At 35.3% G+C, this 16,434-nt stretch overlaps 1 protein-coding gene across 4 annotated transcripts in view; it reads right to left on the minus strand.

Moving 5' to 3' along the window:
• Positions 1-2,860: 2,860 nt before the first annotated feature.
• FGF10 (fibroblast growth factor 10) overlaps positions 2,861-16,434 on the minus strand; it is a 60,486-nt gene continuing 46,912 nt past the window's right edge. For all 4 annotated transcript variants that reach the window (XM_071730382.1, XM_071730383.1, XM_071730380.1 and 1 more), the window contains 2 exons: positions 7,988-8,091; positions 2,861-5,914 (listed from right to left, as the gene is read on the minus strand). In XM_071730382.1, coding sequence (XP_071586483.1) covers positions 5,717-5,914; positions 7,988-8,091 — 302 coding nt within the window. In that variant the 3' untranslated portion in view covers positions 2,861-5,716. The remainder of the gene's footprint in view (positions 5,915-7,987; positions 8,092-16,434) is intronic.

The raw sequence follows: 16,434 nt of genomic DNA on the forward strand, positions 1-16,434 counted from the left end.
TCTGTCAGGGAAAGGATATAGAATGTATTTACTAGGATAAGCAGAATCATATCTCTTCATCCTAAACTGGAATCTTTTAGCTTAATCTATATTTAAGTTAGCACAAACTGTATGCTGTATCAATAGTACTTAGTAAGTCAAACTGGCTGACTGTAAGGAAGAGAAAGAGGCTGACCCTTCTTTTACAAGACTGCTGATATCTCTGTTCTTTTTCATCAATGAAAGAAGAGCCAGTTAAAGACCACCCTAGGTCAAGTATTGGATAACAATTAATAGAAGAAATCAAGATTGTAAATTAAAATAATAACATTATGTCCTTTTCTTCTAATTCCCTTTCCTTGAGTACACCATGGAAAAGGAAAGAAGAAGCAAAATAGATTTTTTTTTTTCAATATATCTGGTGCATGACAGTTTTTATAGTAGCCAAGCTGTACTCACAATGCATAGTTAACTTTTAAACTTAACTTACTTGTTTACTAGTAAGGATATAGCTAGTATAAGGGGGAACCAAAGTTTATAAAAACACTATAGTATCACTGTACCTCTGTGTACTGTTCTACAAGGAACCAAAAAGTACAATCTTATGTTTATGGCATTAACTGCAGTGTACTCCAGACATCAATGACACATACTCCTACAGTGTACCATTTACATGTCTTGTTGTTTGCAGGAATCACCACATGTGAAAGAAGGAAGAAATCACAGGAAATTGCCACAACTGGGTGAGAAATATGCTGTATGTATAGGAGTAGACAAAAAACCTGCATTTTTCAAAAAGATTAAGTGAACAATGTGTTTTTTGAGCTCAAATTTCAATGAAACTTTTAAAATTTAAAATACGGTGCTTGACTTCTTTATGATTTTTGTGTACACTCAATACCCTCATTTTTTAATAGTGATTTGTTAGCAGTATTGCCTGAAAGATCCTGGCCTGTTGGCCCTGACATCTAGCAGGTCTTTATTGAGTTATTTTACAAGACTCTACTGTTTCTGAACTAGTCTTTCTGCAATTGAGTATAAATAAAATATTTTTTTCAAGCTGTTAATTGTATTTGAAGCCTACAGATATGTATACAAGAAGAATAAATTCAAAACACTCTGATTGTCCCGCATGAATTATTTAGGTACAATCTGGAAAGAGTGTTAAACAGTGTGTGCAGGGTCCTGACAATGGAGTTTGTTTTCTGAGGTACTGTCCCAATTTGTTAAAAAAAAAAAAAAAAAAAAAAAAAAAAAAAAAAAAGAGAGAGAGAGATAGAAAGCTAAGTTCCTTACATAATTTTGTGGTGCACATTTTGGAAACATGGGGAATTGAGACTGTGAGAATATTTCCAATGCAAGAAACTATATAAAATATATAGAATATTTAATATAAATTTTATTAAAATAACCTATAAAATAATATGTGAAGTATATATAGAAAATAATGGATCTGAGAGATTGATTTTTCATCACTTAGATATGCTGAATAAGGTAAGTCCCTGTGTGTACAACATCGAATGTAATACTGTTTTTTAGGCTCTTAACAGCTAGAAAATAAAGTGCAGATTCAAGTTTAGACCAGAGTATGGCCTTTCCCAGACTTCTGCTAAGACTTAGATAATTAAAGGGTTAAAATCTTATTAAGCAATTAGTAAAACTGTTTTATAACAAACAAACAAACAAACAAACAAAAATTAGATTAAGCCACAGAATAGTTTGAATAGTCATCCTGTCTGGATGACTTAGACTGGAGAAGTGGGCTAGCAGAAACTACTAGCAGGACTGCTCCTGTATCAGTTACTTGAGGCTTAGTCATGGTTTGTTTTTTTTTTTGCATTTCATGGAAGCATATTTTATTTAGTTTTTTAGCCTTGCAAAGAACATGCTTCACTTGTTTTCTGGGATTAGCGAGTGAAAAGACAACCACCAGGTATCTGAGACTCATGCTTCATTAGAAAAGTTCAAAACTTATTCCAAGAAAGCTTCTATGTATTGTTAAACATAAGGTTCAAACATCTGAGCAGGTAGAGACATAACTATAAACTAGAATCTGAGAAATCTGAATTAATTTTTTGTATTCTACTTATTGTTTATGTGATTTGCAATCGCACTGAAATTTTTTCAGTCAATGAGTGTTTCCCAAAAAGTAGCATCAGTGAAAAAGTAGCATCAGTATCTAATTGAAGCAAAAAATGTATGTCTTGTGTTGCGCTTTTCTTTCACCAATTTAGTATAGAATTAGGAGAATGAATTCTGCCCCACAATGTAAATTAATAAATAATTAATGATACTTAATACAACAATATAGGGCTGTCTTCATGCATTACTTCCAAGATTACTGTTTGAAGCAGTTACGACTTACTCTGCATATAGAGACAACCTGTTTCCTCAGGGGCATGGATTACAAAGTTGTACTCATACACTGGTATTCGTGTATTCTTAAAGTTCACTAATCTTTCATCAGTTTTACAACCTGAAATGTCTTAAATGAAGTCATGTATACAATGTAACTATTTTTCCATATATAAAGTTTGCTTTAAAATTGTTAGTACATGTTCTTCTCCCTAACCCACTTCATTTTTTCATCAAAAGTGCTTGCTTTGAAATTCATTGCTTTTTCTACTGTATAAAGTAGGTGTATTTGAATACTTACAGGAAGAATCTAAAACATTTGGTTGTTATTAGTGTGGAGATAGCTGACTCACACATGCAAAAAATTAAAGAAACTTAGAAATGTTAAAGGGATTTTTGTTTTGGTACTACACAGTACCAAACCATAGTCTGTAGTACAGTGGATGTTTTCCCTTTTCATTTTTGTTGTGAAGTATCATTTCAGGCTACAAAAAAAAAAAAAAACAAAAAAAAAAAAACAGTACTCTTATTCCATATTCCTCACATTTTATTATTTTTATTTAAATATAGCATACTATACATCATTGCTCAGTGACTTTTGTTTCCCTTTTCTTTTTTAAATCCCTTCCGCTTCCCTTTTGCTCAGCAGTCTGTTATACTGAGTGTGATAGAAAATGGAGCTTATGGTTGAGGATCTATGGTACTCTAGGTAAATGTCTGCATTTTCCTCCCACTACAGTTTGTATGGCATATCAAACACACAAGAATCATTGATTCCTTCAAGGTTTTTTATTTTGGACAACTTTCAGAAACGACTATTTGTGTCACAAATGGCTCCTGACTCACATCAGAAAGGTGTTATTTCCCTGTTTTGGCCTCAGAGCAATATGGTGTTTTGAGTACTATGATAGTATTTATGCCTAAATTCCTCCCCTGACCAAATAATCTAGATAATTCTGTCAAAAGATAATTTGTATCCTAAATGTTCTTTATGGGGTCATCAATACTGCATTCACCCAAAATCACATTGAATGTTTAATGCAAGTGGTCAATTATGTCATGTCATTTTTAATTACAGATTACAAATTTTAAACAGCAGAAACTCATTTTTATCATTGTAAGTAAATTTTGATGTGACCTGCAATTACACTTAAAATCTGAAATTCTTATTTCTCTTTCTAAAAAAATCTCTTTCGTGAAGAAGAATGCTGGAGAGAAAATACCATTAAATACAATATCAGCTGTCAGCTAAAATGCTGTCTCTCAATTAATTCGTGGTTCTAAAATAGTTGAATTTATTGAAGAACAGAAAATAAAATCTAACCATTTTGTATTTTATGGGAAAGTTATTATTTTTTGCTTTTCCTTAAAAAGCCCAGCTAATATTTAAATAACGGATTAAGATTGAAGTGCTGGTTAAACATTGACTTAAATAAGTTATAGAAGATTCCAACAACACCAGGCTTTATAGAGGTTAAACATTTTCAAAAAGACACATTAAGCAAGGCTCCCCTTTGTACCAAAATACAGTTTCCAAACAATAAAAATAAAACCAACTTTTTCACAACAAGAAATATTGAAGATAAAACTGCAGCATCAATATAATCTCATAGTTATCACTTAAAGTATTTAGAACAAAATATTATACTACTTTTGTTTCCTACTAAAGACACTGCAAAGGCTTATTTATTTATTTAGTGGAATATAATGTGAAGACAGTGGTACAAATTGATGTACTGTTTTCTATTTATCTGCTCTAACAAAATGAATCTCAATATGGTTACATTGGTGAGCTATCCAGAGCTCTCTAAAATTACAGAGTAAAGCAAAACATAAAAACATACCTTATGTACCTTTAATTGAACAGACGTCATACCATGCTTAACTTTCTTATACTGCAGTTGCTCAAGTTAAGCCATGGAACTAGTAACACTTCATAAAAATGTGCTGGATATTATCTATTTTGAGCCTTCAGTTACTATGATGGATATGAAAGGCATGCTAAAGCTGGATACCAGCACAGCTTTTTTGTTGGCTCTCATATATAATATACATGTGAATAATAATCTGTGATAAATGCATGAGCATGATTTTGGATCTCCTGTTGCTCAGTCCTTGCTTACCTATCACTCCTACTTGTTGCCATGGTTCTACCAGCTGGTAACAAGGACAAATGTGCTGAGTGGACACATTAACTGAATAAGGAGTGCAGGACTGTGTTGCCCTCTTAGTTACCTTTCAGAGGCCAAATTTTACACTTGGGAATTTTAACATTTGCAATCTCAGTGACTTTAACAGGGCTACCCACATCTAGGTTCTAGCCCAAAGCTTTCTGCAGGATATCACAGATTGCAATGCGTTATATGTAAGTTCCAAACTGAAACCGAAGTCAGATGAATATGCACAGATGCATTGACACCCAAGTACAGGTGTGTCCCCATTCCTCCATTTCAAAATAGCAGAAAGACCATTTGAACAAAGTATGCCTTGATATTTGTTCTTGAGTGTTCATATGTAAAAAAATTTCTCCCAACATAAAAACACTCAATACTGTAAATCCAAGATCTGCTTGTTTGGTCTTTTTGCTTAAGTGCAAGACAGTTTAGGAAAAAAATGGATTATACACATTAAATTCTGCCTTTAAAGCCTTGTCTAATACCTATTCTCAGAGTACTTCTGAGGTTTTGACATTTTAACCTATCAATCTCTGTATGAAGTACTGAGAAAAAAGGAAAAATAACAACGAAGCAAATGAGGAAAACATTTCAAATCAAAGATATTTAACATCCTATTAAATAAATAACTTAGAGAGAAATAAAATGAAATGCAGTTAGAACATACAAGCAACCATACTATTTGTATGTTAGAACAGTTTTACACTACTTTGCTTATATTCCTTAACGCTATTCATTCTTCCACAAGGCTTCTCCAGAAATGTCATTATTTGTGCATATGACCCAAGTGCTTCCAGTAAATGCTTATGTGTCTAACTGTTCATTGGATCATTACGTTTGAACAAGCAATTAAGGTATTTGATATGAGTTAGTATTCCATAAATAACTTTCCCCATGAAGATAATTCAACAGATTGTCTCATATCCCTTAAGTTCAGTTGCAGAGATTAAAAAAAATTGTTCACACTGGCAATAACTTTCATCCCCTTTGATCCAGCTTATATCTTGATTATAAGATATGACATGGAACTAAATAAAGTATGTCATGTGCCAGCAATGAGTACAAAACCTTCAAAGGCTTCCCCTGCTCTCTTTTCAAACAAGCAGATGTCTGCACTATTTCTTTGCATTTACTCTTCAAGGGGATTACCAAATATTCTTTACATAACAGCCTTTGGTTCAGCTGCATCAATAAAATAGTTCCTTCATCTATGCCATTACTACCATTGGAAGAAAGTGAGCTGAAGTGTTTTTCCTCCTAGTTTTCTGTCCTCTCTTTGTGGCCCCCCTTCCATTCAGGGCCACAAACATTTGCCTTCCATTGTGCTTCCAATTCAAGGACGCATATGTGTTATACCCATTTTCTTCTATTCGTTCCTTCAGTTTGCAATCACTATTAAACTCCTTCTGTTAAAAGAAGAAAAAAATTACACAAATTCAGAATAAACATAATCTTTCAGAGCTCCAGCATACCACAGGTAAATATTTTCTAAAAATGTTTCTCCTATCTGCCAAAAGCTCATTTTGTTAAAGAAATCAAATGAGTCTTACTACTGAATAAGGAGTGTGCTCCCTCATTCTAACCAAATCAGTCAAATGGAAATACCTTTGATAAACAGAGAAAGAGTCTTGACCCATTTCCCAGTTACAGAATTGCACTTGAATCCGGACTGTTATCTCCATTCTTAGATAATATAGAGAATAGATGATGATGTGATGTTTGGATATTGGAGACATTCTGAGTATTATTCCAAGATTACTTCACTCATTTGAAAATGAGCAGTGCACCCACATCTATTCTGTACATGGTTAAGGGTGTTTTTACAATTTTTATTGGTTCTGTTTTTCATATTTATCTACAAGCTGCCATGCTGCAATAATACGAATCTGTGAGTCTTTGGAGGATGGGAAAAATAATAACAGAAGCATTCTTTAAATCTCTGAAGTATTATGAGTATGTTCTGATAAGTCATTAAGTTGTGTGCCACAAAAGCTTCTTCAACAGCTACTGTGTCAGTGGGGTTGGGGTGGACTCTCATCATTCCAGTCACGGCTAACAACTTGGATAGAAAAACTTATCTCAGGCTTTGGGATGACCCATCAAAAATGACTCAGCTAAACACAGTAAACTGAGAAGTGTGATTTAAGCTAACATCTTCATCTATGTAGAGAAACTTGCCAATGATCAGTGGGTACAGTTTAACTGACAAATGGTAACTCTGTCAGCGAGTCAGTATGCTCTTACACCTCTCCATGGTGCAGGACTGAACACTGATGATCCTCTATTTCTGACCAGTGTAACACTAGAAGTTAAAATCCACATTTACAGGGGTTCAAAAACCATTTATCTGTTCTGGTCTTTCCTCACTGTGATTCTTCAACACTGCCCAGGATTTTAAAACATCAGAGGCAACCTTTTGAACCAGCAGTGGCTAGCCACAATGCAGATGAAAGAGGACTAAACCCACTCCAAAAAAATGCTTCCTTTAAAAACAGAGCTAAATGACTCCAAGCCCCTTGAGTCTTCGTTGAGACTGGCATTATTTTAATCTCAGCAAAGGTAGGACACTTCGTTATGTTGCCCAAGGACAAACCCAGCCTCAGTACCTTCTTGTGACCTGTTCTCTTTGAAGCCTAAGGATGATCAACATAATGACAAATCTGAATATTGGCTTATAATCTTTCTAGATTATTCGATTAAGTTTACTTTTTATGTCAGCTGGGACTCATTTGAATTAGCAAAAGGTTGCAAAATTACAAACCACATCAGGTGTAACACCAGAACAATCTGGTGTTTGTGCAAAAATAGTTACTGGGGATTTTTTGTTTGTTTGTTAGTTTTGTTCGTTTGTTTCACTTTCTCCCCCCAGTAACCCCAAACTTTCACTAATACAAATGGAGTATACATAGAGAATTTTCAAGTGACACTCAAATTCTTTTCAGTCAAGGCTTATCTATCTGCTGATATAGAAAGCTATACTTCTCTGTACTCCCCATATGTATTGTGTTTCAACTAATATGGTTAATTTAAAGCTGGCTACTCTAGAAATCTTTGTGGAAGTTCTAGTTTGATAACTTGGTGTATCTGTTCTATCAGCTGAAGTTTCCGAGACTTGAGGTACATTTTATCCCCTCCCAGAATTACTTCTAAATGTGACTGCACTGCAAAAAGTGAGGGAAAAAAAGCCTTGAAGACTAAATTTCGTAGGACCCTCTCCACTGGCCACTACCTAATAAGACACCTGACTGCAGCAATAAACACGATAAATCCGAGGAGCTGCTACAGTATAATATGACCTTAGCAAACAACAGGGAGCTTGTGGAGAAGAGACCTGTTTGTTTACCAGGGGATGAAATTTTGATGAACAGGTCATTTCATCTCTAATTAGTAGTAATACACAGACAAATGAGATTTTCAGTTGTTTAGACAGTAAACTACAGTGACTACTTCAATCCTTTTAGAACGTAAGAAATACTTACAGAGCCATAGACTTTTCCTTTCTTGTTCATGGCTAAATAATAGTTGCTCTTAACAGACTTAACTGCCACAACTCCAATTTCTACAGATGTTATCTCCAATATACCTAAAAAATAAAAATTGAGCTATTTAATAACTTCATTAGAGGACTTCACACTATAGAGAAGACAATAAAACTGAATATTAATAAAATTCTAATATTCAGAACAATCTGACCAATAAACTTGAGCAAAATTTTTTCTAAACCATTGCAAGAATATACATGAACATTGTTTCAATTAATGTTTCCTTTGCTAACCCCGCATTTTAAACACCATAAATACTGAAACATCTCCATTCTTCTTATGATAGATTTTACAAAAATTTATTAGAAGAGACATGTGAACCAAAGCATTAAATTAAATCTGTTGCATATGTCCATAGAATGTTAGATTTACTCCAGTTTTCAAAACAAGTGGTAAACTATTTATTCCATGTAGGACATTTAGATAAACTAAATCTTTTGGCTGCATCAAGCTGATAAATTCACTCTTGGCAAGTATGTTGACATTTTGGGATACAGTAAGACTAATCCTAACAGACACATTTTCTGATATCAGAAACATTTTGCTCTGTTTGTAATAAATACAATTAATTTTTTTGCTAAAAACAAACTTTATGCTATACTGAATTGCTCAAAGGGCCAATAATGGGAGGCAGAACATTTCATCTCTGTTTTCTGCCCAAGATCATACTGATTTGTAAAACTTACTAAAACATTTATAGTTACTTTAGAGATTGCTTTTCAGCTGTTACTAGTGCAAGTATGCTTTATGGACATAATTTCTTAATACAGGGTAAATAGGGCTCTAATAAATATCTTCTAATTTATTTAACTAGATAGTATGTCTAGGTGCAAATTTCATTAATGGACATTAACAAAGGCAGAACAATAACCCACCTAAGTCAGTGGTCACTAATAGGGAATCTAGAGGAGGGGCCAATGTGTTGAGAAACTGTAAAGGTAATCCCTAGACTAAGCCAACACATAATGTGTTGAATAGATCATCTGAGAATGCATTGATGTGTTACTGCCTGCTCAAAAGAAAAAGAAAAAGAAAAAGGGAATCTGCTGTAATATTGCTCCTAAGTATGTGAGTTTCATTTGATCATGGTAGTACTGGAAAAACCATGGTTTTTCATTTAAAGATTCCTTATGGCAGCTGCACATCAACTGAAGCTAATAAGGTAACTTGTTTGTTTTTTTCTGGAAATGATGATTTGCTGTCCCTGAAAACAGAATGCAGTCTCTTTAGAGCATGGAACTGTATGGAATTCTGTGTTCAAAAAAGGTAAGAAGGAAGTTCCTTTACTGTATTTTTAATGAAAATAATTGCTTTATATACAATACAAAGGCCACTCTATATGGCCATTGAACAGGTCTATGCAACTCAGGAGTGAGGGTGTTACTTGTTCTATGATTAGAAGTAGAGGTTTGATGCTATCTGAGCAGTGATTGTGAATCAAGCATGAAAAAAGTAATAGCTGATTTTTATCAGAAAGCAAAATGTTGACGTAGTTTATAGATATGAAGAAGAGTGAATATCAAACTAGACAATTTAACATTAAATACTTCCTTTTGTTGTCAAGAACAGAGAGCTGACCTTCCCTGGATGATTTTTAAGCAAATATCAAATTCTAAACTTATATAAACTATATAAATTTTATATGAAGATTTATAAATTCTAGTGCAATTACCAGACTTTTTGTGTCTACTTGGAAAGAAGCACTTGGTTGGTAACAGCTACAAGGCGTATAGTCTTTTTATAAGAAAGACTTCAGTGCGAACTGCAATATAAACCACAGTAGGTCCAGGATCTAGTAAAACCCTTCAGAAAATGGACCACACTAAACCACAAAAAAAAAAAAAAAAATTATATCCTATAGAGAGATGAAACTGGAGTGGTCTTTTGTTTAAATACTGCTATCAGAATGCAAATATAGATGTTGATAAACACAAATAGTAGAATCTTAAAAAAGTTTGGGTTGCAAGCGACATTAAAAGTCATCTAGTTCCAACCTTCCTGCATCAGCAGGGACAACTTCCACTAGATCAAGTTGCTCAAAGCCCCATCCAGCCTGCCTGGAACGCTCCATTTGCGTATCAAGGAAAAGTCAAAGTAGCTTTCTTGATTTTCTGTGAACGTATTAATACAGAGCAGCATTTTTTAATATTTTGCTTCCATGGGGTATGTCCCTAATAATTTGTGCTCAAAAGCACACAGACTTAAGTGGTGTGCCTTTAGGTTGGGTAGACAACAAGCTATTAGATGGTAAGAATATGGTGGAAACATTGCTTGTTGCAGGAGTCACATGTTTTTTTTGTATTTTTTATGTCAAAAAGTGGTCAGAAGAATTTAGTTAATTCTTGTTACCGAAATTACTTGCTGTAGCCTGAACTGTGGCACCAGGAACACATGGGAGATTCCATTTCTAACATCAGGAACAACAAAAATAACAAGTATTGATATTTATATTGACATGGAGCAAACTGAGACATATTTTGTCATGTTATCCTTGTATCAATAACACCACATTAAACTATTTCAATTATTATTGAATTAGCCCATTTTAAAGTGTTTTGCTCTTGAGTGATGAAGGTACACTTCTCTTTAGTGAAATACCAACATTAAAGTAACAGAAGTATTCATATGATAATGAAAATATAGCTGTTATTTTTTTTTCCTGGTAAAGTTTTTTGCAATTTCACACTCCACTATATTCCTAGTGGTGCAGCTGAAAGGTGGTCACAAGGAGAAATGTAACTGCATTTATATCACATCCACAGTAACTAGCTAGATTATACCTAGTTATGCTATCTGACTGAAGCCAGATGTTTATCAGTTTGATCTTATTATCATGAGTTTGATAGAAAAAATACTGATAGAAATTAGAATCTTTCATAGGTGTCAGTGATGTAGTCACAGATTTCATCAATAGAGCACCAACTCAGTGATCTAAAAGCAGATATGTATGATTTTCAGGACTTTGAAACAGACTAGATTTAAATCAAATGAATCTGATGTAAGGGCAAAAAAATATATATTTGATTATTTTTGAGTCATTATTAAATTAAGCAGGAATGTATATAAGAGAAAAAAAAAAGAAATTGAGACATACAACATGAAGCTTAAAAATGTATTGTTTTCACTACCTAATGGAACTGACCTTTTCAAGGGCACCTTTAAATTTTTTTTTTCCAGGAGGATTATATAGTAGAGTCATAAGCCATAGCTGAACTTCTATACTACTGTAGTAAAACTTAACTTCTATAGGGTCTCAAGATTAACTCTGTAAAATTTGGTATTCTTTAAATGATGCAAGCTAGGAGGTAAAGCCTGTGTGTAGCCATAGGCAATATGTCTGAGAGGTAACCAGACCACTGTGGGTACTCCACTGGCCTTGATTAGGAAAGGTAGTCTTGACAGACGACTGTGCTCTGACACACTCAAAAATGAAATTCTATGACCTTCCAGGTAGCCTACTCCACTATATACAATGTTATAAAGATCTTCTAGTATCCAATTTAAATGGCATTCTTTTAATTTGACCCCACTGATATCTGTTTAAAAGGTATAATAAAATTACAAAGATTTTTTTTTGTTTTTTTTTTATTTGTTTTTCTCTTTGCAGAAACCTTTTACATATTCAGGAATTATTATCATACCTACCTATTTGCTACTGAATTTTTCTCCCTAAACAAGCTCAGTTTACTAACACTTTCCTTAAAGCCTTCATGTATTCTAAACCTTTGAACACTACTGTTTCTTGTGCCCACAGCATGGATATAATACTATTACTTAAATATACTGAAATGTGGATACGTGAAGGCCACAGTATTCCTAATACAAGCCAGGATGCCATTGGCCTTCTTGGCCACCTGTGCACACTGCTGGCTCATATTAAGTTTGCTGTCAACTGATACACCCATGTCCCTTTCCAGCTTACAGCCCTTTAACCACACCTCCCCAAATCTGTAACTTACCATGGGGTTGTTGTGACTCAGGTGCAAGACCTGGTATTTGGCCTTGTTAAACCTCATACAATTAACCTTAGCCCATTGGTTCAACCTGTCCAGCTCCCACTGTAAGGCTTCCCTACCCTCCAGCAGATCAACACAGCCATCTAGTTTGGTGTCATCTGCAAATTTACTGAGGGTGCACTCAATCCCCTCATCCAAATAATTAATGAACATATTAAGGAGAAGAGGCCCCAGCACTGAGCCCTGGGGCACACCACTCATGAGCAGTCACCAGCCAGATTTAGTTCCATCCACTCTTTCAGCCCAACCATTCAACCAAATTTTTTTATCCAGTGCAGAGTATATTTATTCAAGCCAAGTGCCATAAGTTTCTGAAGAAGAATTCCATGAGAGACAGTGTCAAAAGCTTTACTAAAGTCCAGATAGACAATGTTCACAGCTCTTCTGTCATCCACTAGGCGAGTCATCTTGTTCTAGAAGGAGATCAGGTTAGTCAGACAGGACCTACCTTTTGTGAAACCAAGCTGACAGGGCCTGATCACCTGTTTGTCTTGTATGTACCATGTGATGACACTCAAGATGACCTGCTCCATAGCCTTTCAAACTGACAAGTCTATAATTCCCTGGATCTTCCTTTCAGCCCTTCTTGTGATGGGCGTTACATTTGCTAGTATCTGGTACACCAGGACCTCCTCAGTTGGCCAGGACTGTTGATAAATAATGGAGAGTGGCTGGGTGAGCACTTCTGCCAGCTACTTTAGTACACTTGGTTGGATCCCTTCTGGTTGCATAGACTTGTGCACATCTCTGTGGCACAACAGGGTACTGATCATTTCCTCCTGGACTATGGGGCGTTTGTTCTGCTCCCCATCTTGGTCTTCCAATTCAGGGAGCTGCACCCTTTGGGAGCAATTGGCATTAACAAAGACTGAGATTAAACAAGCACTCAGCAGTTCAGCCTTTTCCTTGTCCATGGAAGTTTCCCTCCCACGTCAAGTAGAGGGAGCTCCCTAGCTCTTTCTTTTTGTTATTTATGTATTTATAGAAACTCTATTATCTTTAATGACACTAGCCAGATTTAATGCAAGCTAAGTTTTGGCATCTAATTTTCTTCCTACAGATCTTCGTAGCAACTTTGTAATCTTGCCAGGCTGCCTGCCCTTTTTCCCATAGCCGATAGACTTTCCTGTTTTTTTCTGGGTTCTCCCCAAAGTTCCTTATTTAGTCAGGCTGGTCTCGTACCACACTGGATTGTTTTAAGATGCGCTTTACAGTTTTCTCCTGTGCCTTAAAGATTTCTCTCTTGAGGATTGTCCATCCTTCCTTAACTCCTTTGTCCTTGAGGATGTTATCCCAGGTAATACCGCCGAGCAATCTCCTAAACTTATCAAAGTCTGCCCTTCAGAAGTCCAAGGAGGAAGTTCTATTGACCTCCCTCCAAACTTCCCCAAGAATTGGGGACCATCTCATGGTCACTTAGTCCAAGATGACCACCAACCTTTACATCTCCCACTAGTCCCTCTCTGTTCACACAGTAGATATAGCAACGAGCTTTTCCTAGTTGTCTCTGTTACCAGCTGTGTTAGAAAGATATCTTCCACACACTCCAAGAATCTCTGGGACTTCTTCCTGTCTGCAGTATTATATTTCCAGAAGACATTTTATAAGTTGAAGTGTCATACAAGAACAAGAGGAAGCAAATCTGAACCCTTACCCAGCTGCTTATAGAACACTTCATCAACCTCCTCACCCTGGTTGAGTGATCAATTCAGATGCAAAATGAACCTGTAAAGGCTTGGCCAACCTATGCAATATAGTAAGTAAATTATATAAAAAAGGCCCAAAACATACAACAAAAAACAACCCAGACAAAACATACAACTTGTTTTCATTTTGTTCTTTCTCTGTTCCAGCCAGTCTTGGACTCAGACATTTCTGTCCCTTAAAACATTTCACTCCAAGGTAATATGTAAAGTAAATAATTACCACATTATAATGTGACTTGTACTTAGGCTTGATAATAATCACTAAAAAAAAATAATATATTTTTTTGTGGGAATTCTCATTAGTAATTACTCATCTCTAGTCCCACACTTTTTAGGAACTTGGCAGAGAAAATAAAACAATAAAATTTTTAAAATTTCCTGTGACCTCCAGCATGGTTTTAAAATGGATAGCACACTATTATTTTACAGATATATCTCTGTAAACTTAAACAATTACAACTAATCCTCTTTGACCAGTTCCACTGTAAAAGCATAGTTTTCAATACCCAAACTATTTTCAACTGATTTCAGTTAGAAACATATTGAATATGAACTTGAGATGTGCCCTGTGGCTATGCATGTGTTGTCTTCATGGCATATTGACAATAGAAACTAGATATATTTAATTTACATAAACTATATTTTTATCATTTTAGAGGTGGTCATTACATAAAGGACAAGGCAACAGAAAGATGTTTTGCTCTGCACAGAGGGAGTGTAAAAAATACAAGTGAAAAATTGTACTTACATAATATAGTACACTAATTCTAAATGTCATGTTTTAATAAAAATGCTAGTAAGTAATATGAAACAAAAATTTTAAAAATATCCTAGAACTTGAATGAAGTTATGTCAAACAGTTTTTTAGGAAAGACATCTTGACCAAGCATCAGACGTATTATCAACATGTATTATCAACTGCAGTTTATTCAAATACTCCCTGCAATAACAATCACTAGATTCAGGAACAAAATTCAACTTGTTTGCAGTGTGAGGCAGTCATCACTTTTCTGTAGCTGTATCACCTATGTGATAAGACATAACACTAAAGATTTGATAGTTCAAAAATGTGGAATTAGTAGGTGGCTTGAAAAAGGGTGGTCTGAAGAAATCAGAAGACTAGTTTGATGTAGTCTTGAAGCAATGAAATTGTAGAGATTATGAGGCTACTGTAGGGATTATGAGGCTACTGACTCTGTTTCCACTCTGTTTCACCATTTACACCCATGCAAAGCAAGTTCAAAACATGTCAAATGAGTAGTCTGTTATTCTTGTTTTGCATAAGGATTATTGATAAGAGAAAGAGGAAGATGCAGGATAAAAGAGAAAAAAAACCTAGGAAACCACCCTCTGTAGACCAAATGAACAGAAGGGTGGCAGATGTAGGGTGAAGAGTTTTAGCCCTCCCCTACTCTAGATTCTTTTCCCTGCCTCTGTGCTGAAGTACACCAGCCCTCCCAATGTAACTGCTTGTGGACTACCACTATAAACAAAATCATTGGAATGATCTGACTTGGAAATAACTTTCAATAGGAAACAAATCAGTCTAAACCCCTAAGGACTAAACAATCCAAATTTTTGCAGTCATTTCTAGTAGTATATGTTTCCTAGACCTCCTTTTTCTCTTTTTCCGGTCTTTTTCCATTTGGATAATTTTTTTGAAGTGAGGTGCCCAAGACTGGACCAATGTTCTAACTAAGGCCTGATGGGTACCTGAATTGAGTAGAAAGATTACTTCATTTGTTTATAAGGAAACTCAGATCCCAATCCAAATCCTAATCGAAACTTGGCAGTCCAGATATGTTTCCACTTAGTAGACAGGACCAGGCACTCAGGATGTCTGCCAGATCTTAGATTTCTAGGACTCCACAGAAACACACAGGAGAATGGAAAGCTTATAAGAGACTAGTACAGCTCAGTTAATTTTCTCAGGGTTGTGCAGAGCTGCATTTTTCAATGAGTAGAATCTTGAGCTTTCTTTCACATTTATGATAATTTAATTCACCTCCTGTATTTTACTGTTTGTGTAAATTTCAATGGGAATAACTGAAAATTGAAAGAAGATGGATGTAGTTAAGGCTGTTCTATTTCTCAACCTCCCTAACACACAAGGAAGGGATAATACATAGGCAACAGCACTGCAGAAGAAACAGTCAGAATGTATGATGGCTGCCAGAAGTAGTTGTCCAACATCTGCAACCTCAGGAAAGGCAGATTTTCACTGTTCAGGCAGTAAGCTGCTGCTCAGTCTCGAGCTTCTTGCAGATACAGAACAATATTTGCAAATGGGGCACAAATTTTAATTAAATGGAGCCAATCACTATTTATGCACTGACAGATATGAACAAATAGAAGTGAGCTTAGGTTCTAATGCCACTAGAGTATGTACAAACAGATGAAAAAAAGGTATCTCTGTGAGATGCTGTATGGAAGTTACAAGACTTTGAAAAGTTTCGGCTACTTGTCTGTCAACAAACATTGTCCAAAAGACAGGTTTGTTGCCTCCTACTGAGACTCTCTGACACACAGGGTAGCTATTGTTCTAGCTAAGGCTGCTCAGCTGCACATCAAAATGAGACAGCAGTTTCTTTCAACAGTTATATTTAACTTTGAGACTCTATTTGTTCTTATGGTGGATCTTGACTCCCCATTGTGTGAGACA

The sequence above is a fragment of the Heliangelus exortis genome, chromosome Z, assembly GCF_036169615.1.
Source record: "Heliangelus exortis chromosome Z, bHelExo1.hap1, whole genome shotgun sequence".
NCBI classification, from domain to species: Eukaryota; Metazoa; Chordata; class Aves; order Apodiformes; family Trochilidae; genus Heliangelus; species Heliangelus exortis.